The 18,783-nt window shown below is 42.1% G+C and overlaps 1 protein-coding gene across 1 annotated transcript in view; it reads left to right on the top strand.

Moving 5' to 3' along the window:
- Nucleotides 1–18,783, top strand: part of carmil3 (capping protein regulator and myosin 1 linker 3) — an 81,155-nt gene that overhangs the window by 55,191 nt on the left and 7,181 nt on the right. Inside the window, exons 19-33 of the mRNA XM_070845443.1 lie at nucleotides 355–451; nucleotides 540–594; nucleotides 1,994–2,166; nucleotides 3,227–3,295; nucleotides 3,723–3,816; nucleotides 6,504–6,602; nucleotides 6,730–6,849; nucleotides 8,771–8,884; nucleotides 9,587–9,762; nucleotides 9,867–9,954; nucleotides 11,661–11,786; nucleotides 13,260–13,326; nucleotides 13,962–14,149; nucleotides 14,931–15,010; nucleotides 18,517–18,636. Coding sequence (XP_070701544.1) covers nucleotides 355–451; nucleotides 540–594; nucleotides 1,994–2,166; nucleotides 3,227–3,295; nucleotides 3,723–3,816; nucleotides 6,504–6,602; nucleotides 6,730–6,849; nucleotides 8,771–8,884; nucleotides 9,587–9,762; nucleotides 9,867–9,954; nucleotides 11,661–11,786; nucleotides 13,260–13,326; nucleotides 13,962–14,149; nucleotides 14,931–15,010; nucleotides 18,517–18,636 — 1,666 coding nt within the window. The remainder of the gene's footprint in view (nucleotides 1–354; nucleotides 452–539; nucleotides 595–1,993; nucleotides 2,167–3,226; nucleotides 3,296–3,722; nucleotides 3,817–6,503; nucleotides 6,603–6,729; nucleotides 6,850–8,770; nucleotides 8,885–9,586; nucleotides 9,763–9,866; nucleotides 9,955–11,660; nucleotides 11,787–13,259; nucleotides 13,327–13,961; nucleotides 14,150–14,930; nucleotides 15,011–18,516; nucleotides 18,637–18,783) is intronic.

Below are 18,783 nucleotides of genomic sequence, written 5' to 3'. Positions count from 1 at the left end.
TGATGAGTCACTGCTGTGACAGCCCAGGAGCTGGTCATTTTTTGTTGTAAAAAAAGTGACTTTTTTCAGTCTTTTTTGTGTCTTTGTTGTGTTAAAAATGAAGTGTTTCATACCTGTTCTCTTGATTGTTTTTAATATGGATGCAGTTAAACATCTACTTGGAAGTGGTTTTCACAAAGGCTCCATAGATTGTTGTATTGCTGGTTCCGCATTTGCCCTAGGGATGCTCCCCTGCCTTTTTTTGTCTTTTATCTTGGTGCAATTTTGGTGGCGCCCTAGACGGCCATCTATGCTGCCTATAGGAAGCACGCCCCCTCCCTGACTTGAGTGATGTGCGCGTTGTGTTGTGTGCAGGTTTGGATGCTGACTTGCTGGCTGTCATCCCAGCATTCTCCAGGCACCCCTCCCTCAAAAACCTGATGCTGGGGAAGAACTTCAACATCAAGGGCAGGTATGGACCACGTGGAGAAGCAGCAGTACAGACGGTGGTGAAGATGATACTGATGATGAATGTTTTCCTTTTCTCTCTGCCTCCTCAGGGTGCTGGAGGAAATTCTGCAGAAACTGGTTCATTTGGTGCAAGAGGAAGAGTGTGTGAGTTGGATTATGTAACATATTGTACACGCACAAACACACACACAGAAATCCTCTGGGGTTCTGCACAGATGCACGCCTACACAAGCCTCGCAGATTTATAGCCACACGCGCATACTGTGAACGCACGAGCACACAAATGTCACCGTTTAAATTCTTGCGTCCTCATTCATGTGCATTTAAGCTCCATCTCCCACCTGTCATACACACAAGGTGCAAACATGCACACAAGTCATGCTGTCTGTGGGCTCGACGAATGATTCATTTGGTCTCAGTGTGTTTGCGAGGCTCCCGGGGCTCTCTCTTCTCTCCGCTCTGCAAATCCAGCGTGACAAGTAGCTTTACTCAATTATTTACCACTGTTGATGGTGATAGGTCACAAGTCTGCTCTTGCATTGAATACGGTCTGGTGCATGTGTGCAATCACACTAACTGAGGCACAGATGGGTGTCAGTGTGTAAGTTCAAATGAAATACACCAAGTTTGTCATAGATTGGCCCGTTGGTCAACTCACGCAGCAAGCCCTGACAACACAAGCATCAGAATCATCTGTTTGTGTCGCCTGCACAGCTTTGATCCAGTGGCCCATGCTAACACTTCAGTTTATGAGTCATAGAAGGCTGCCAGCAGCAAAAGTGAGAAAATGTGAACAAACCAGGGAACAGTTAGCTTAGCTTAGCAAAAAATGGCTGGAAGCAGAGGGAAACCGCTGGCTTGGCTCTGTCCTAAGGTAACAAAATCTGCCAGCCAGCACCTCTAAAGTTCACTGATAAGCAATTTATATCTTATTTGTTTAAGCTGTGCAAAAACTGAAGTGTGAAAACAAGTTGCAGTTTCTCCTTGTTTCAGGTTTTTATGCTAACCTACATCAAGTTAATCAGGTGTTAGCTGCAGCTTCATATTTAGCATATAGACACAAGAGTCGTATGGCTGAAAATCACTTGGCAGGTTATTATGTAGATTCTAATCTAAAATATTATGGGAAATTCAAAAATGTGATGAGACTAGTCTAAAAGACAATTATATATATATATATATAAAAGGTAAATAATTCACCTGCAGAGAGTTTGAGCTGAAAATAGTGTTTTAAGATCAGATTTTCAGCCAGGTTCTTGCATTATTGATTTTAAAAATGTTTTCATGAGAATTATCAAAACACTTATACGTTTCCAGATATTTTGAAAAATAAAACATGAATGAGCCCCTCCTGTAATCTACCTGGAATACACATTTGATTTTGTTGTCTGCTCTTATCACTTTCATCCTGTTGCCTCGTAAAAACCTCAATGTAGAAACGTCTGTGTTAACATAGACATTTCTACACTTTTTTCACCCCTGAAAGTTTTCAAATCCTCCTCCACCTTTTCCCCTCTGTGCTGTCTCTTCCTGCCTCGTCCAGGCCCTGCAGTCCCTCTCCCTGGCTGACTCGAGGCTTCGCCAGCGGGGCACGGTGCTGGTCAACGCCCTGGGCTCCAACACCTGCCTACGGAAGGTAGATCTGAGCGGCAACCTCCTGGAGGACTCCGGGGCCAAGATGCTCAGTAAAGCCCTGCAGATCAACACAACACTCAGGTGTGTGTGTGTGTGTGTGTGTGTGTGCGCGTGTGTGTACTTTAAATCAGTCCTCTGATCGCAGCGAAGGAAGGTTTTCCTCGTAGATCAGAGCAGTCTGTTACAGAGGAGGATAGAAGGAGTAAGACAGGAGAATAAGAGGTGTTAGAGGACAGATGAAAGAGTAGGGTCAGAGAGAAAATTAATATGTTTGGGGAGAGGGTAGATGGAGGGTGCTGAGAGGCACAACAGTGAGTTCACTGCAGCGCTTCAAAGTGAAACATGTAGGAGATAAGGTGGTAAGACTGAGGGATTGGAGGGATAGCGAGGAGAATCGGTAGGAAGGAAAAGAGGCAAAATGGCCTTCAGGCACACGACGTATTGCACCACCCTTAAGTAAGAGAAAAGAATTGACTAAGTGAAGTGTACAGTTTGTAGGTGGGGGGGATGGAGGGAGTAGATAGAAACTCTGAAATGGGCAGAAAGCGAGACGGGGTAGGATGGAGGGATGGGACAGGGGGAAATGGTCTGCTTCGGGCTGCAGAGGGAGGAAGTCGGGGAGGGACGGGAGAGGGAGAGGGAGACCACCTAAGGAGTGAGATCTGGGTTTAGCTGATTGAATTTCTAGGGCAGAGCGAGTCGGGGGAAGGAGAGATGGAGACGATGGAGGAGGAGGAGGATGGATGAAAGGAAAGACGGGCTCAAAATGACTGATATATTAAAAACAGGAGCTCAACAGTGTGGAGTGGAGGTGGAGAATCTGCACTGTGCAACAACAGAAGCTCATTAGTTGCATGGCAGTTGTTCATGCATTCCTAATGTTCCGATATGGACTCATTCTATGCATCTAGCGAAAAGTCTGACAAGTGTCTTGTTAATCCTTCTGTGATGGTTTGTGCAGCTGCACGGTCAGATAAGTACTGTAACTATGATGCTATGCCCTGTGTGTGTGTGTGTGTGTGTGTGTGTGTGTGTGTGTGTGTGTGTGTGTGTGTGTGTAGGAGCTTTAGAAAGTGACTGATCTTCTCCCTCCTCTCTGTGCCTGTCTTCCCCCATTTCCTGCCGGTTTGATCCCTCTCAGGAGTGTGACGTGGGATCGCAACAGCACCACAGCGACGGGCTTCCAAGATGTGGCGCGGGCGCTGGAGCAGTAAGACGAACACAGCACACACACACACACACACACACCACAAACTAACGTTTGAAGGGGAGGGGGGGGGCACGTGATGAGATGGATCAGTTACACACACTCCCATATGAAGGACAGATAACCATCTCTGTACAATGTTTACTATTACACAGCGTTTCATCAGTCCTCTGACGTGCATGCCAGTCAAAATGTTGTTTTTGTTCTTTGTGCGTGGGTGTGAAGCTTGTGTCTGTTTGTTTGCGTGTGCAAGAGTGTGTGGGTGCATTTACATGTTAGGGAATCGAAGACAACTGCTATAAGTGCCGCGGGTGTCTCCTGTTTGTTCTTGTTAACATCACCATTCCTCCAGTTTATTGTTGCACGTGCAATCTTATCTTTCTTTCCTCCCTCTTTCTCTTCCCTCTCTCTTTCTCAATCCACCTAATAGCAACTTTACCCTTCAGTACATGCCCCTCCCCCTCAGTGATGTCACCCAGGCGTACCGCAGCGCCCCAGAGAAGACAGACCAGGCCCTGACCAAGGTGAGAGGAGCTCTGTTCCTTCACCTCGTGACGCCTACGTTTGCTGCATCATGTCATAAAAATGCAGACGGTGAATAAAGGCATTACCTGACAATTAGGGTCACAGTGATTCATGGGCTTGATGAATGACTTTCATTTGCTTGTGCATTAGAAGTGATGATTAAATCTGAAAGTTTTCATAGATTACATTGCTCTAGTGGAAGCCCTGCACATGTGGTATGAGCCGTACAGAAAGTTTGCATAAAAAGTTTTCCTAATGCGCCTTCTGAATATGTTGGTTTTACACCAGGTTTAACATAAAGTGGAGGTCAGTTTCATGTGAACTTGAGTTAATCACAGGTCCTTCCTGAGATGAGGACTTGTCAAAAAGCTGTTGATTCAACCCATTTACAGCGTTTTTATTCCTCTGTGCCAGCGACAGCCCTGGCTGGGGGCATTACGCTTTTAGGTTGTCTCTGTCCCTTTCTTGTGAAGGTGATATCCCATTAACGCCTCGAGGGAATTTCTTCAAATTTGGCTCAAATGCCTGTTTGGATTTCAAGGGTGAACTGTTAAGATTTTGGTGGTCAAAGGTCTCTGTGACCTCACAAAACACATTTTTGTCCATAACTCAAGAATTTATGCACTAATTTCACACAGATGTCCAATAGGATGAAAAGGTCAAAGGTCAACTTCACTGTGACATCATAATGCCCTGCTAAAATGTCTGTCCATTATTCAATAACATTACTCAGGTGGGAAAATTGTGACTGTATGTCATTTTGTTGGATACTGAATTGGTGATGAATTGGTAACGTTAGTTGTGGATGTATTGGCTAGCAGAGGCGCACAACTGCAATGCAGTGATTCTAGTTTTAAGTCTGGAGATGGGCAGTATTTCAAATTAATATATTTATAATATCTATTTGATTAGAAAATGCTTATTTTGTCATTTGTATTTTGCTGGATAGAAAACAACACGATGCGGTTTGTAACAAAACACTGAAAGACCTGTATTTGTGTGTTTAAGATACTTAAAATACAAAACACATTTTTATTCCCAGGCTTTAAACGGAGAATAAACATCTGCTCGACAATTAACCTACACTTCCACTTTAAACGGCTGTTCACTCAGTGGTCGCTTTGCCACTTCAAATCTATGATTTGTGAATAGAATATATTTTTGTATTTTCAAATGACAAATTACATCTAATTGAATACATTTTTCAAATGAATATTTTGTATTTTATGTCGATGCATTTTGTGAGCAAGTATTTGTATTTTGTAACAACTGATGTGTTTTGCGCCCATCTCTGGCTGGTCAGTGGACAACAGCAGGCAACAAGTGTTCCTCTTTGTCAGTTTGATGTGTCACTGTTTGTCACCCGGCTTGTTGGCAGGATTCTCCGCACTGTTCGCCAGGTCACATCAGCCTTGATGAGTCATTGAAGCAGTGCATCTGCCATTCAGATGTCGGCTGTTCAGTTGTGTATCCTGTTCATTTCAAAGCTCATACTGGAGTGATGGATCTCTTTTGTAGCCAACATGTCACTCTTTGCTACTGATTTGTATAGATGTGGTTACACATTTTAAAGTCCAACTGAGATTGAGTTGCATTTTTTCTTGCTACACCACAAACGTGCTCTGAATATTGGTGCCTTTTTTTTTTTTTTTTTTTTAATTTGTGAGTTCAGTTCACGTTTGTTCCAATATGCCTCTGCTATATATGTAACTGGAGATAATTTTCTTTCATATAGCCAATCAAAATATTTAATTTCAAGCCACGTTTGCACAAAACAGTAAACTTCTCTCTCCGGTATGTGGTAGTGACATATACTGACAGGCAGACAGCAGCCAATGATAAAGACACAAAGCCGCTCTGTGCAAACAGTAGCTTTTTGGCCGTTTTGTTTTTCTTGCCTGGACACATTCTACATCTTATCTTGCAAAATGGCTTGTCCAAATCCATAAACAAATAACCATAAAGGAAAAGTGGCCTTACTAACATTGCTAGAGTGGATAGATGGCTGTGGCTCAATATAAACGGCTGTCACCGTAGAAACTGAATGGTCTGGTCATTTTTCTTCAGTACCACTACAAACTAAATGCTGTTTGTCACATGGCTTGTGAGCTGCAGTTAACAGAGCAAGTCTGTTTACGTCGCATGTCAAAGTCTATTTCCCCGGCGGTTCAGCTGTCAGTCAATCAGGCACCACATCTCACCTCCCTGGAAGCATGGAGGCTAAAGGAGAATTCCTGATACATCTCCAGAACAATGAAGAACAATTTCAACAGGATATTTGTGTATCAGATTAACGGGGTATTTCTAACAACAGAAATGGATCAGCTGTGGAACTAGCCTAATGCATCATGTGCATGTGTAGTGGATGAAGCTATTATTTAGGTTGGGGGGCCTTGTTTGTCTGTGCATTGTCTGTGAAGCTCCTAAGTCCTTGAGCAACCCTTGATTCCATCTTTCACTACATTAGATGATTAAGCAGTGAACACCTCCACCTGCTGAGTCGAGAAAATAAATCAAAGGCATCCCGTTCATTTTCGGGGGATCAAAACTCTCTCTCCAGTCTCCTTATTACCATGCAAATGGACTTGTCTCCTGTCTCCTGCACACTGTGCTTTGTAAACACCTGTCATCTCCATTCCTCTCTCTCCTTGTTTGTTTTCCATGTGTGTCTGTGTATGTGTGACAGATCCAACGCGCTCTGCTTAGGAACAACCAGACTCAGCGTTTCTCTCAGAAACAGGCTCTCAGGCTGCACCAAGGCCTCGTCACCAGCACTGCTGAGCAGGTGTGTGTGTGCACATGATGGGGAACACCTCGAGATTTTTAGTTAATGTGTATTTTACTGACTCTTTCATGTATGATCACACACATTCATGTATTCATGTTTGTTTGGATGGGTTTTATGTGTGTAGGTGATGGAGCGCCTGTGCGTGCGGGTGCAGCAGCAGGTGTGTGTCCTGAAAGGCTGTGAAGAAGGAGAGGACATCCAGACGGCCAGACAAATCCTGAAAGAAGCCAGGGACTCCAGAGCTGTGAGTAGACTCTTCGTGCAGCTAAAGAGCCAGATGTTTCCCTCCAAAGTTGGTGGAGACCAAAAACAGAGCTAAAAAAGACCTCTTAATTTCCCTTAATCCCAAGTAGCCAGTAACATGACTCCAGTCAAATGCTAATGTTTGAATAAGCAAATGTTTGCTAACAAGTTTATTGTATCAACATAGAAGCTGATAATATGGTAAGTGTTATTGGCACCCCCAAGTGGCCAAAAAAAGTTGCTCATGGAGTTTTAACTAGAGTTTTGAGGTACTTTTACTGTACTTGAGTGTCATTTTAAGATACTTCATGCTTCTAAATATTGTAGATCTCACTTCATTACATTTATTTTATAACTATAGTGACTAAACATTTTGCAGATTAAGTTTTCTAATTGTATTGATTGACAAGTAATAACTAATGACTTTATCACTGGTTATTTAATTTACTAATTATTTACTAATTTACTAATCTGTAATAAGCAGTTGTTTAGAACAACTATTACTCTGGCTGGCTGGAGTGCATGATGTACCCTGCAAAGCATTTTAAGTTACAGAAGTCATTAGTGAATTTTAGGATCATGTTCAGAAGCCAGGGTGGTCTGAGTGTTTCAGTTAGATGTAAATAAAGTTAATGAGAACCGCATAAACTACGAACCCCTGTGGTTTAGGTTGCTATGGCAACACTGACACACGGCACACTATAATCTAAGATCAGTAACAAAGGAGTCTTACAGCCACAAACTCAGGATGAGCCCTCAACAAGCAGAACTGACAACACTACAGAGCAGCTTCACTGAGTTCAGCCCAACAAAAAAAAAAAGTATGTCAGTGCTGAACGCTGACAGAGTATCAATACACCTGAGCACCAACACACAGATCCACTCAACACCTCTAAGAATAACAAACAAGCTCCTCCGCTGCACTCGGTATGACGGAGGGAGAGAGTAAACGAGGTGGCAGGGTGTTTAACATTAAATGTGCTCTCCAACAGCTGAAGCAGCAAAAACACAAATGTGACTAATATATACTGCTGCCATTTCTCTCTTAATTAGAAGAAAACTCAATAGAAAGTTGCTGAGCTACCTGAACTAAACGGTTTACAGCTCATTTGTTTTGTATCCAGGTCCGGTTGAAATTCAAGCCTCACACAAACCTCCCTTTTCCGTGGCACTCGGATTAAGCTCCTTTAAAGTCTAATGGTGAAAAAACTCCACCAAATATACATGTCTCACCTGTAACGGTTGGGCACTGTCTGACGCTTCACAGAAGTGGAGAAGTCGCCTGCTGTCAACCCATATTTATACTCTGATGTGTGACTGACATAAAGACTGTCAGTCACACATGAGAGTAGACGGCCATGTGGTGCAGTGTTGCATATTTGGAGCCGTTTTTCCCTCTGAGGCTTAAAAATAAAGATCCCATTGAGGTAAAGAACATGAGAGCAAACTGTGCTGTTTCTAAGAGCTGATGGCAAGACAGCATACATAATTAACACCAATTGAGCTACAAATTTAAGATTCACAGGTTTCTAACTTTCTAATAAGTCAATAGCAAAACTTGGCAACCTGGAATCCTAAAACATGGTCCTCTTAATAGCTTATAAATACAAATAGTTTACGAATGAAAATAGATTATTAGAAAATAGTCCTGATTTGGTACACAAAATACATGGTCAGCTTATAAAATATGCTGATTTTGTTGTTGATTAAACCAACCAACAGTATATAACAGTCAGAGTTGGTAGTTAGCCACCTGCCACTACACATTAATAATAATAATAATAATAATAATAATAATCTTACAATATACGATATACACTGATATTCAGAAAGGGGACATTTGGCTTCCTTTTGGTACTGCATCCTTCCTCCATTGATTTTTACCCTCTGCTCTTCCCTGCCCTGCTCTGTGTGTGTGTCAGCTGTATCCCTCTCTGTGTGAGTTGGCCCACGTGCTGTCAGTGGACGGCCCAGTCAAACAGCGACTGGACACTCTCGCTGGAGAACTGGCCAAGGCTGCCGACAAGGAACTGCAGGTAGGTTTGAGGTGGAACCATGGCCGTAATTGCAGAAACAGCCATTCCCTGATGCACCCGTATTTTAAACAGTGGTGGAGCTCTGGACTAGTTGCATTTAAATAGCCCATTAATAGCACGTGGCTGTGTGTGCGGTGCAGGTATGCTGACTTCAAAAGAAATGTAGCATTTAAATTCAGAGGCAAGGAACAGTTTAACATTTCTTCAGTTCTGTTATGTTCCCTTTGGGGTTCAGGAGCACAGTGAAGTCCGATGATAAAGAAGCAACACACCCTGAGGACGAATCTGGGACACTTTGTATCTAATTTCAACTTACTTGAACATGATTTACATTTCTGTTTGTGCGTTGCAATTTTGCACCCATGGACAAGGCTAAATTTCTTCACTTGCAAAGGTCCAGATCAAATAAGTTGCAAGAATATCAGCTGGGGAATTTTCCCACAACTTTGATGTGAAAGCGTGAAAGATCTTGAAAGGGGTGTGAACAGATCATATGAATTGTTGCCAGCTGATGGATGGACTGCTGCAATGCACGTAAATAAAAGATGACAAGTCCGAGAAAAGGAGCTAGATGAAAATCAATGCTAGCAGATGAAAACACTCACTGATTGATTAGATGTTTTGGAAACATAGCTGAATATACAGAGAGTGGATAAAAATGTGCGTGATATACGTCTGGTGATGCACGTCACTTGTGTCCAGGTGGTGGTGGACTCCATGGTGTCTCTGTGCCGCGAGTTGTGTCCAATGTCCTGCTCAGCCGCTGAGAGACTCAGCCCTCCTTTGTCGTCCATCTCAGAACAAGTCTCCATCCCTCGCTCCGCCATCCGCAGCGCCCTCATGGAGAGAGCAGCTGAGGACATTAACAGAGCCCTGGAGTAAGGAAGCGAGCGGGTGAAACAAGTCCAGCCAAAAACGTCAGCTAAGATCCTGGTTTAATTGTTATTCCCTCCCCTGTTTTCCTTCGCTCTCCTCTTTTCAGGGAGGTGAAGTTGTCTGTGGTCTCCTATCTGACCAACTCCATAGTGGATCAGATTCTACAGGAGCTCTACACCACTCATAAAACACTGGTACTGGTAATATCCCTTTACTGCATGACTTCTTTGTAGAAATGTAGAAACAAATGTTTTCACGTTGAAAGCTGAAATCTGTGACTTTACAGCAAAGATGGAGGATCTTGCATGAGGTACTAACATAACATTATTCCTGTCTCAACAAAGATTGGTGAATGGTAGAAACCATTCTTTACTGTAACGATGCATCATGACAATATTTACATCATAATTTGTTACAAATTTCAGCTTTAAATTCAGATTTTTGAAATGGAATATTTCAACATTTTGGGAAATGCAGTTATGAGAGAATTACATACAGAGAGTTTGCTGAGAAGATTGATAGCACTAAGTATGCAGCTGTAGCCAGGAGACGGTATCTTAGCATTCAGGCTGGAGGCAGAGGGAAACAGCTGGCCTGGCTTGGTCCAAAGGTCAAAAAAATCTGCCCACCAGCGCCTGCAAAGCTCACATTATCAAAAGCAAAGTTTGAAAATGATAAGTTGGCGTTTTAAGGGAGGTTATGTGCCGGACTATTTCTCTATGGGCAAAAATGACATCATAGAGACTTCGCTGGTTTTGCAAAGTCAAATAATTCATTAAAGTTGGTTCAAAGTCATAAATTTGCAATCTCAAAGTCTTCCCAGAGGCAGATTCAAGGTGATTGACAACAAAAGCAACATTTTCTATTGCTTCTATATGAAACATAATATTCCATGAGGAACTTACTGCAGCATTCACTCTCATGTAAACTCACTGATTTGTGCAGTGTTTTTGTGTACAAGTTTGTGAGTCAATATTTTTCTCTAGTAGGATAAGTCACGGGTTCATGGGTGTACTAAAAAGTTTGTATATTACAGATCACACCCATTATTGATTGCATGTTGTCAAATAAGTAAATTCTGCCTCCAGCTGCATCAACCTATAAAAAAAAAAAAGTGCTGTAGACTTGGCCCAGAAATCCCTCCAGAGTACACTCAAAATGCCAGAAGTCAATACTGAACTCACTAAACCGCTAAATCATCAAGCGCTGAAGCTCATTATTACTCTATGGCCTCTTAGAAAGACTTTCTGTATCATGGAGGATCCATTAAAATCCAATATGTCTGTAAAGTTTGTGATAGAAATCTCCCATGCTGTCGAAAAGGGGGTGTATCTTTAATTTTTAGTATCTTTAAGTGATTGGAATTTGATAGCTGTTATCTGTCATTAACATATCAGGATGGAGTATAGAGCAGCTTTTTAGGACAATATTGTCCTCAGAAACAACATGACAGCTAGATTTGAGTCAGTTAAGGCCATGATTAGACTCTGCAGGTTCTCCTCTCCATGAAATTAGATTGTTTAAAATGAAGTCAGAGGAAGGAGGAGGCAAAAATAGAATTCTGGCAATAACACTGCCTGCCCTGCTCTGCTCTGTTTTGCATTCCATTCAGTGCCTCTACCGTTACATCTCATTTTCCTTCCTCTGTTTTGCTGCAGTGCCAGTTTGTCCTCTATTGTGCCTCACTCTGCTTTGATAATCAAGAAAAACTGTATTGTATTCACATTCTTTATGGGCTTTGCAAACTACAGCAAAGTACCCTTTGCTTTTGTTTATGAGCTTCTTGGGTACAAGGGCAGACACACTTCTCCTCTGAGACCGTGCTGAAGGGTAATGTTCCAGGTGTCATCACTGTGTGCAGATCTGCTCATGCATGTGTTTGATGTGTGTGTTGCATCAGCTGCGGCAGGTGTCTCAGACGAAACGGTGGGATGATGTTGGGACGGGCAGACGCACTATCAGACAGTCCAGACTAATCGAGTCTCTGGAATTTCCTGATGATGACTTCGGTGTCAACCTGGGAATAGTAAGTGTCTAAGGACATGCTGATAATACGTTTGCATTGGCAAGTGAGAAGTGAGTTTCTTTTTATTCTACGCACATGAATATACTAATGTAGTACAATACAATTACTCAGTAAATCAAATAAGTGACAGCAATTTTGATTCAACTTTTAAAGTAAATTCTTGTTCACCAGTTTCGGGGACTGAAATGTGAAAATTTGTAGCAAATTATGAACTCTACTTGTACTAATTATGAACTGAATACTATTGGATTGGATTTTGTGCCGTTGAAGGTTCAAAGTAAGCAGTTTGAAAATGTCCCCCTGGGCTCTATGAATTTGTGGCGTTTTATAGATTGATGGAATAAATCCATCAAAAAAAGGCCTACGTTATGTTAGTGTTGTGTGCTAATACATAATATACCATTGTCATTGTTTCCCATAATCCCTGTTTTCATTTAGCCTTTGAAAACCTTTGCTCCTCTTTTCTGTTTTGTGCCATATAACAACCAAACTGATTCCCTGTGAGATTTTTTAAACATGGGCCCTATCTTTACATATTTTGAAAAGACTGGTAGGCACCAAAGCTTTGTAGAGAGTTCCTCCATTAGCAGGTGAGAACAGGCGGCGAATGAGCCACAGTTGCTGTAGTTTAATCCTTTGGGGCAATTGTGCAAGATCAAAGTACATCCACTAGACGTGTGTTTTTGCCACTGACAGGCTCAGATAGTTATTCCAAGTGTCTGACAATTACAGAAAGTATTCCTACAGAGATAAACCAGTAACATCCTTTTTGTTTAACCAGACAAAGCTGTTGTATAGTGATATTTAAACCCACCAGATTCCATTGACAAAAGCAGTCATTTTACCTTGCAGAACACAGGAGTGGGTGGATTATTGTAGTGTAGTTTGTGTTAAAGTATGTAGCACAAATATTGTGTTGGATCTGAACTAACCCTTTAAAGAAACTGAGACAGCAGCAACTCCCATGTAGAAATGACAGCTTTTGTCAATGGAGTCTGGTGGCTCAGAACTGAACCATTTAACGGCTATTTTTGGTTAAAGAAAAAGGATATTCCAGGTTTATCTCTGTAGGAATCCTTTCTGTAATGTTGTCAGACACATTGAATAACAATCTGAGCCTGTCAGTGGCAAAAACAAGCTCTTTCAGTGGAGGTTCTTTGATGTGGTGCAGTTGACTCAAAGGATTACATTACAGTCATTGTAGTCTGTTCACTGACCGTCTTGGCTGCTGGTGGAGGCGTTCTACTGGACACATTCCAAACGTTTTTGTTGCTACCGATCATTTCAAACCCAAAATGTGTAAAATGGGGCCCAGGTTTAAAAATACTGGAGTTACTCTTTAATGTTAAAATAAAATACATGACACAGTTTTGCTCGCTTTGTGTGTTATCGTCACATGTGTTAATGTTTATGTGGATTTCGGGTTTGAAATAAAGTCACTGCTAATTATATATTTATCTCCTTTGACAAAAGGACACAATGGCTATTAAGAAGCGGAGCTCCAGAACTAGAAGAATCCGTCCCGTCTCCACCAGACTGAGTGAGTTTTTTTTTATTTTGTGCGTCCTACCGCAGCTAATTGCCCCTCAACTCGAGTGCTCATATAGCATGACATATTTACAGTAATAGCAGGGTAAGGGTCAATTTACTTTCTATTTGTAATAAAATGAGAAAGTACAATATTGCCTCAGCCATACAAGTGGTATGCAGCTCACCATAATGACATGAGTGATCACGTCTTTGAATATTTAAACTGTCTTTTCTCAGCATATGCTAATGCTTATGTTAATGGTAACTGTGTTATTAGCCACTGCATTTAATTTGGCACATAACATTTTAAAATTAAAGGATTGACCCTTTTTAGATAATGACGTGGCTTTATCTCTGATACTGTCCCCAGGCCAGACTCGACATGTTTTGGTCCATCAGTGGTAATGGTCTAAGAATAGCAGAGATTTTCATCAATTTTCTGCCTCACAAGGCATCTAGCAAGGCTGTGGGCTTTTGTCTTTTTTTAAACACATAATTTTTTTTGTGTTCTCATATTTGACTTAAGAAACTTTGAATTGAAATTAAAGAGGACTGTCCTTAAAACAGGTTAATCTGCAGTGTAATGTCAAAAGTGACGTGAAAATAACTTTCATTTAGTCACAATCCTTTCCTGTCTCATTGTAGGTCTATGTGATGAGCCCAGTTCCTCTCCTACCCCCTCTGCTCCACTGCACTCTGCCTCTCTCACCCACTCGGCATCGTGGGAGTGTCTGTCCACCCTCCCCACTAACGGCTCGCCCTTGCGTCACGTGACCCACGTCAGGCCTCGCCCACCACGTAGACACAGAGCGGGGCACCCTCCCCCAGAATCTGTAGGTTGATGGCAAATGGAAATGACCTTTGACCTTATCATGATCTTCAGAGAGCAGGAATCACCTTTCTGAGTGAAGAAACACTCTGACAGGCAGTTTCTCCTCCATGAACAGATGTATGAGATTTGTATTCTGAGCTGATTCTAACACCGCTAGCACTTTTAAAACAGCATCTGAGCCTTTTTTATGGCACCGAGAAGGTAAGGGAGTTTTATTGTTCTAGTGACACCATTGTATATGTTCAACAGCCCCATGTTATATGGCAGCATGAAGTTCAGTCTGTGCGTTTCCACAAAAGAGCTCTTGAGGGTGTAGAGGTGAGAAACCCAACATGTGTAGTTTTTAGGTTTCTTATCTCCTGGCTGCTTTGTGTGAACTTTTGTTATTGATCTTGTTTTCCATGCCAGAGGCACTTTCTAAAAATAAGTTCCTTTTTAAAGTAGGAAGCTGTCGCATGTGTCTCTGTGACTCAAATGTTAATCACGCACAGGCATCTCCCAGGGGCCGTGGGGCAGCCTCTAACTTAGCGGCTTGTTTGTTTTTGCGACTTCATAAAAGCCTTTTCTAAATCGGTACAAACTCAGTTAGAGCGGAATGATGAGGAGTTGTTTTACAAACACACTCCTCTTGGCAGTGGATTCGGTTTTGCCAGCCAGCCATTTGAAATGATAATACCTTTTGTCAGCCTTTCAGCTTTTTGTCGACATGGTGGATTGATCGTTGTTATCCTGTTATTCTATCTGTTTCCTGTGTGTGTGTGTGTGTGTGTGCATGTGTGTAGCATTGCTCAGAGAACGGAGGAGTCAATATGCTGGAGGATGGACTGCCTGATTTCTACAGCAAGAGAGTCCTACCCGACAGGTAGCTAACAGAATCAGCTTTATTTTTGTGCACACGTCAAAAAATTCAGCAGATCCGTCATTACTACGGTGGCCCTTGAGGACAACACGCATACGAGAGAGAAAGCACAAACATTAAGATGAACTGTGAATTGGGTGGATCAGTAAAACCTGACATGATTTCATTCCAACCCGACATGTAACATATATTTCTTTAAACAATGGATCTAATGACTACTTGCGTGTGGAAGGGCTTGCTGTAATGGTGAACCCACGGCAAATTATTGCATGACTCTGCAGCTCCCAACGGCTTCACAGGGCATTTTAGCATGTTTGAGCTCATTGTTTTGGTTTTGTGACTCAGTGCAGCGGTTTTGCTTCACTCTCAGTGTGCAGTGCTGTAGCGAGCACCTGCTGTAGCAGTGAGTTTTCGACCACTAGTAGCCCTCTGCATGCTAGCAAATATTTAAGAAAAAACAGCCTTGCAAATGCTTTATAATGAAATCCGTTTGTTATAGAACTAAAAAGTGCACACGACAAATTGAAATTGTAATTTTCTTTGTTTACCAGAAAATACCGCAGGGTACAAACGGTAGAAGCTTAATTTTTTCGTTGATCTTTCTCTCAGATCTTGTTTTACATAAATTTCACCAGCATTTCCACACCCCCACCAGGGAAAGCAAAATACCCTGAACCATGTTTTCATGAACATTCCTGGCAGCTATAAATGAAATTCTCCCCTGCCCCCTTTATTCTATCAGACCACATTTCACTGCCTCGCCTGCCTACGAGCTGATTAAAAGGGTCAAACCTTTAGAAAAAGTGTGTATAGAAGAAGCTCTGTGGGAGTTTTTAGTGCACAGATTGGCACATATTTAGAAGTACTGCCACCCAGAAGAACCATATCAGTCTTGAGGACAATACATCAACAGTGAAATCAGACATCAGCAAATGTGTTGATGATGTAGTGATCACGATAAGATAACAAGACAATAAACCAATTCCCCAGTCTGAAAGCTTGAATAAATGGAAAGGGTGAAGGGCTCTATCCAGAGCCTTGCACTCATGTGACGAAGAAGCATACCGCCAGCGCGAGGCTGAAAGCAGGCATCCTGGCGGCAACGTGGAGACGTCAGCAGAGACTGGAGAGAGACCTCAACACCAACAACGAAAGATCTGTGGCAAGTGATCGAGAACATCACAGGCTACAAAAGCAGGACCGCCCACATCAAGTGTGACGCCACGTCGCCGGATGAGCTCAACACATTTTATGCTCACTTTGATTTCTTCAGCAAAGAGTCAGCTGTCTGTTCTGCCCACCTCCAGAGGACCAGCTACTGTCAGTATCCACAGCTGATGACAGTGAACAGGAGTAAAGCTGCTGGGCCTGCTAAGAACATGTGCCAACCAGCTAGGTGACGTCATTACTGACATTTTTAACATATCACCGTCACAAGAGTGTCCCCACTTGCGTCAAGACAGCCACCATCGTTCCTTTACCTAAAAAGGCAGCAGTGTTTAGTGTGAATGACCTCTGCCCTGTGGCACTCTGGTTCTCCAGGAACATCCCAGCCAGAACCAACAGATCCACAGACGATGCCGCCTCCACTGCCTCGCCCAGTCTTCAGACACATCCAAGACACCTTGAAATGTTCAGACTCATCAGAATCACAATGCTGTTTCAGCTCAGCATTCAACGCAATCTCCCCCATGAAACCGAATGCTCAACATCGGAAAAGCCAAGGAGCTGATGACTGATTTTTAGAAAATAGGAGGCGAGGACAAACATCCTTTTTCACCCTGCTGCCGTCTGGCAGGAGATGCAGTATCTGCTGTCATGCCACCAGCTTCCCTTCTCAGGCTGTAGAACTCATTAACTCGTCTTCCACACTCCCCCATAAAACAGTTCTTGTGTAGCAATTAGGATTACAGCTTGCATTATGTTGTGCAACCTTGTGTAGAATGACAAACCTTGTACATACAGTTCATTCTCCATGGATTAAAAGCAGGACTGTTAGATGTCCTTGTCTATTGTGCCTTTGCATTGTCATGTAATATCACTGATGAATGGACAGCATGCTCCTAAAGCCCTTTGGCATGTAGTGGAAAAGTTCCATTTGCACTTAATAAAAGCCTCATTTGTAGCCCTGTTTGTTCAATAACGAGAACATATTCCATTATATGAAATAGATCATCTTGTTGGCAGTCACAGCCAAGCCTCTTTTTTCACTAATTTCTTCCTCACTAAAACTGTACACTGGCCACACACAATTGTTTCTGTGTTTCTCTGTAATAGGCCAGAACTGTCCATGTGATGAAGCAATTATATATTGTAGAAACACAACTATTTACTTTCATCAAAACACCTAATTCTAATAACTATAACGTTAGTATTTGTTGATAGTGGCGCAGACTGCGAACATAATCAACGAAATTCCAATAAAGCACCGACTTTGACAGTGTCATGCAGTGATGATTGTATCCCGAAAGCAGCTATAATCAATATTTCTGTAATATTCTGGATCACATGAGTACATGTATGTGATAAAAGTGGCTTGAAGTGATGAACCAAGTAAGGGGTCATGTTCAGCGAGCCAGTCATTTGTTGGGGTTTGTTTTGCAATAATGACTGCAGTACATTATCCCGCTTATTACATGGCCTCGTACTAAAGAAAACAACAACCTGACAGAAAGTACTGACATAAAAACAGTTTTATTGATATAAAGACGATTGTCTTGCTTCTGCTATCACAACTGTGCCCATAGCAACGGCCTGTTATACAGAAATGACACACCATAGAATGCCGTAATTGACAAGCAGACTTGAGTATTCAACAAAGCTGTGCAATTAAACATGATAATCACCTGACTCTGAAGTTCACCTCAGCTCTGAGGAGCATTTAAGCATCTTTCAGCTCATTGTTTTGGTTTTCTGGTCTGCTATTATACTGTAATGGTCCAGTCTCATTGCTCCTAGCAGCACTTATTGCAAACCTTTATCATGTAGGTTTGTCCAAGTCTCCCTCAATTTAATTTTAGGATGTTGCCAGAATAAGATCTAAGTAAGAATATACATACAGCCTGCCTTTTCTGGGAAGTTAAAACTGCACATTTTACAGCATAAATGTAAGTGATGCTAGTAAAACAGAGAAGCTGTGTCATCACAGTGTGTGTTTAATGCTCGCCAGCAGTGCATGTAAAAGATTCATTGGGGCAACATAAACTATGCCTTCTGGCAAATATATTAAACCATCAATACTGAGAATAAAAAAGAAATCATCTATTATTGCTAAATGACCTATCAGCATACCTGTTAACGCTGAGACTGCCAACCAATGATAACATATGTAGGATGTGTGTATACTGGTCAGTAGAGGTTGATGACTAATTGCATTAATAGTAGGACCTCGCCAAAATGACCTAAATCCTCCTGTGTGTATCTCTGTCTACAGAATATTCATCTGTTCTTTTACTCTGTTGTTTTTAATAGTAACCTCTCATTTCTCCTCCTCTTTCCCTCCCCTTCAGTCAGTTGTCATCCCTCCATCAGGCCCAGTCACTGAGGAGAAAGAAGAGACGCAGTGTGTTGTCCATTTTCTCCGGCTTCCGCAAGAACCGCAACTCCACCATCTCTAATCAGGACTCGGAGTGAGTGTGCAGCACAGGGGCTGAGTGGAAAGGGGGGATGAAAGTAATATTTAAGTGCACAGACCCAGAGAATGAGATGCCGTTTAAATTAATCTAGCGCAGGGCATTAACGTCATTTCATAGCTTCATAAATATTTGAATGGAAGA

Source organism: Pempheris klunzingeri, chromosome 15, assembly GCF_042242105.1.
Source record: "Pempheris klunzingeri isolate RE-2024b chromosome 15, fPemKlu1.hap1, whole genome shotgun sequence".
NCBI classification, from domain to species: Eukaryota; Metazoa; Chordata; class Actinopteri; order Acropomatiformes; family Pempheridae; genus Pempheris; species Pempheris klunzingeri.
The sequence above is the reverse complement of the archived record's forward strand: the minus strand, read 5'-3'. Positions and strand labels throughout refer to the sequence as shown.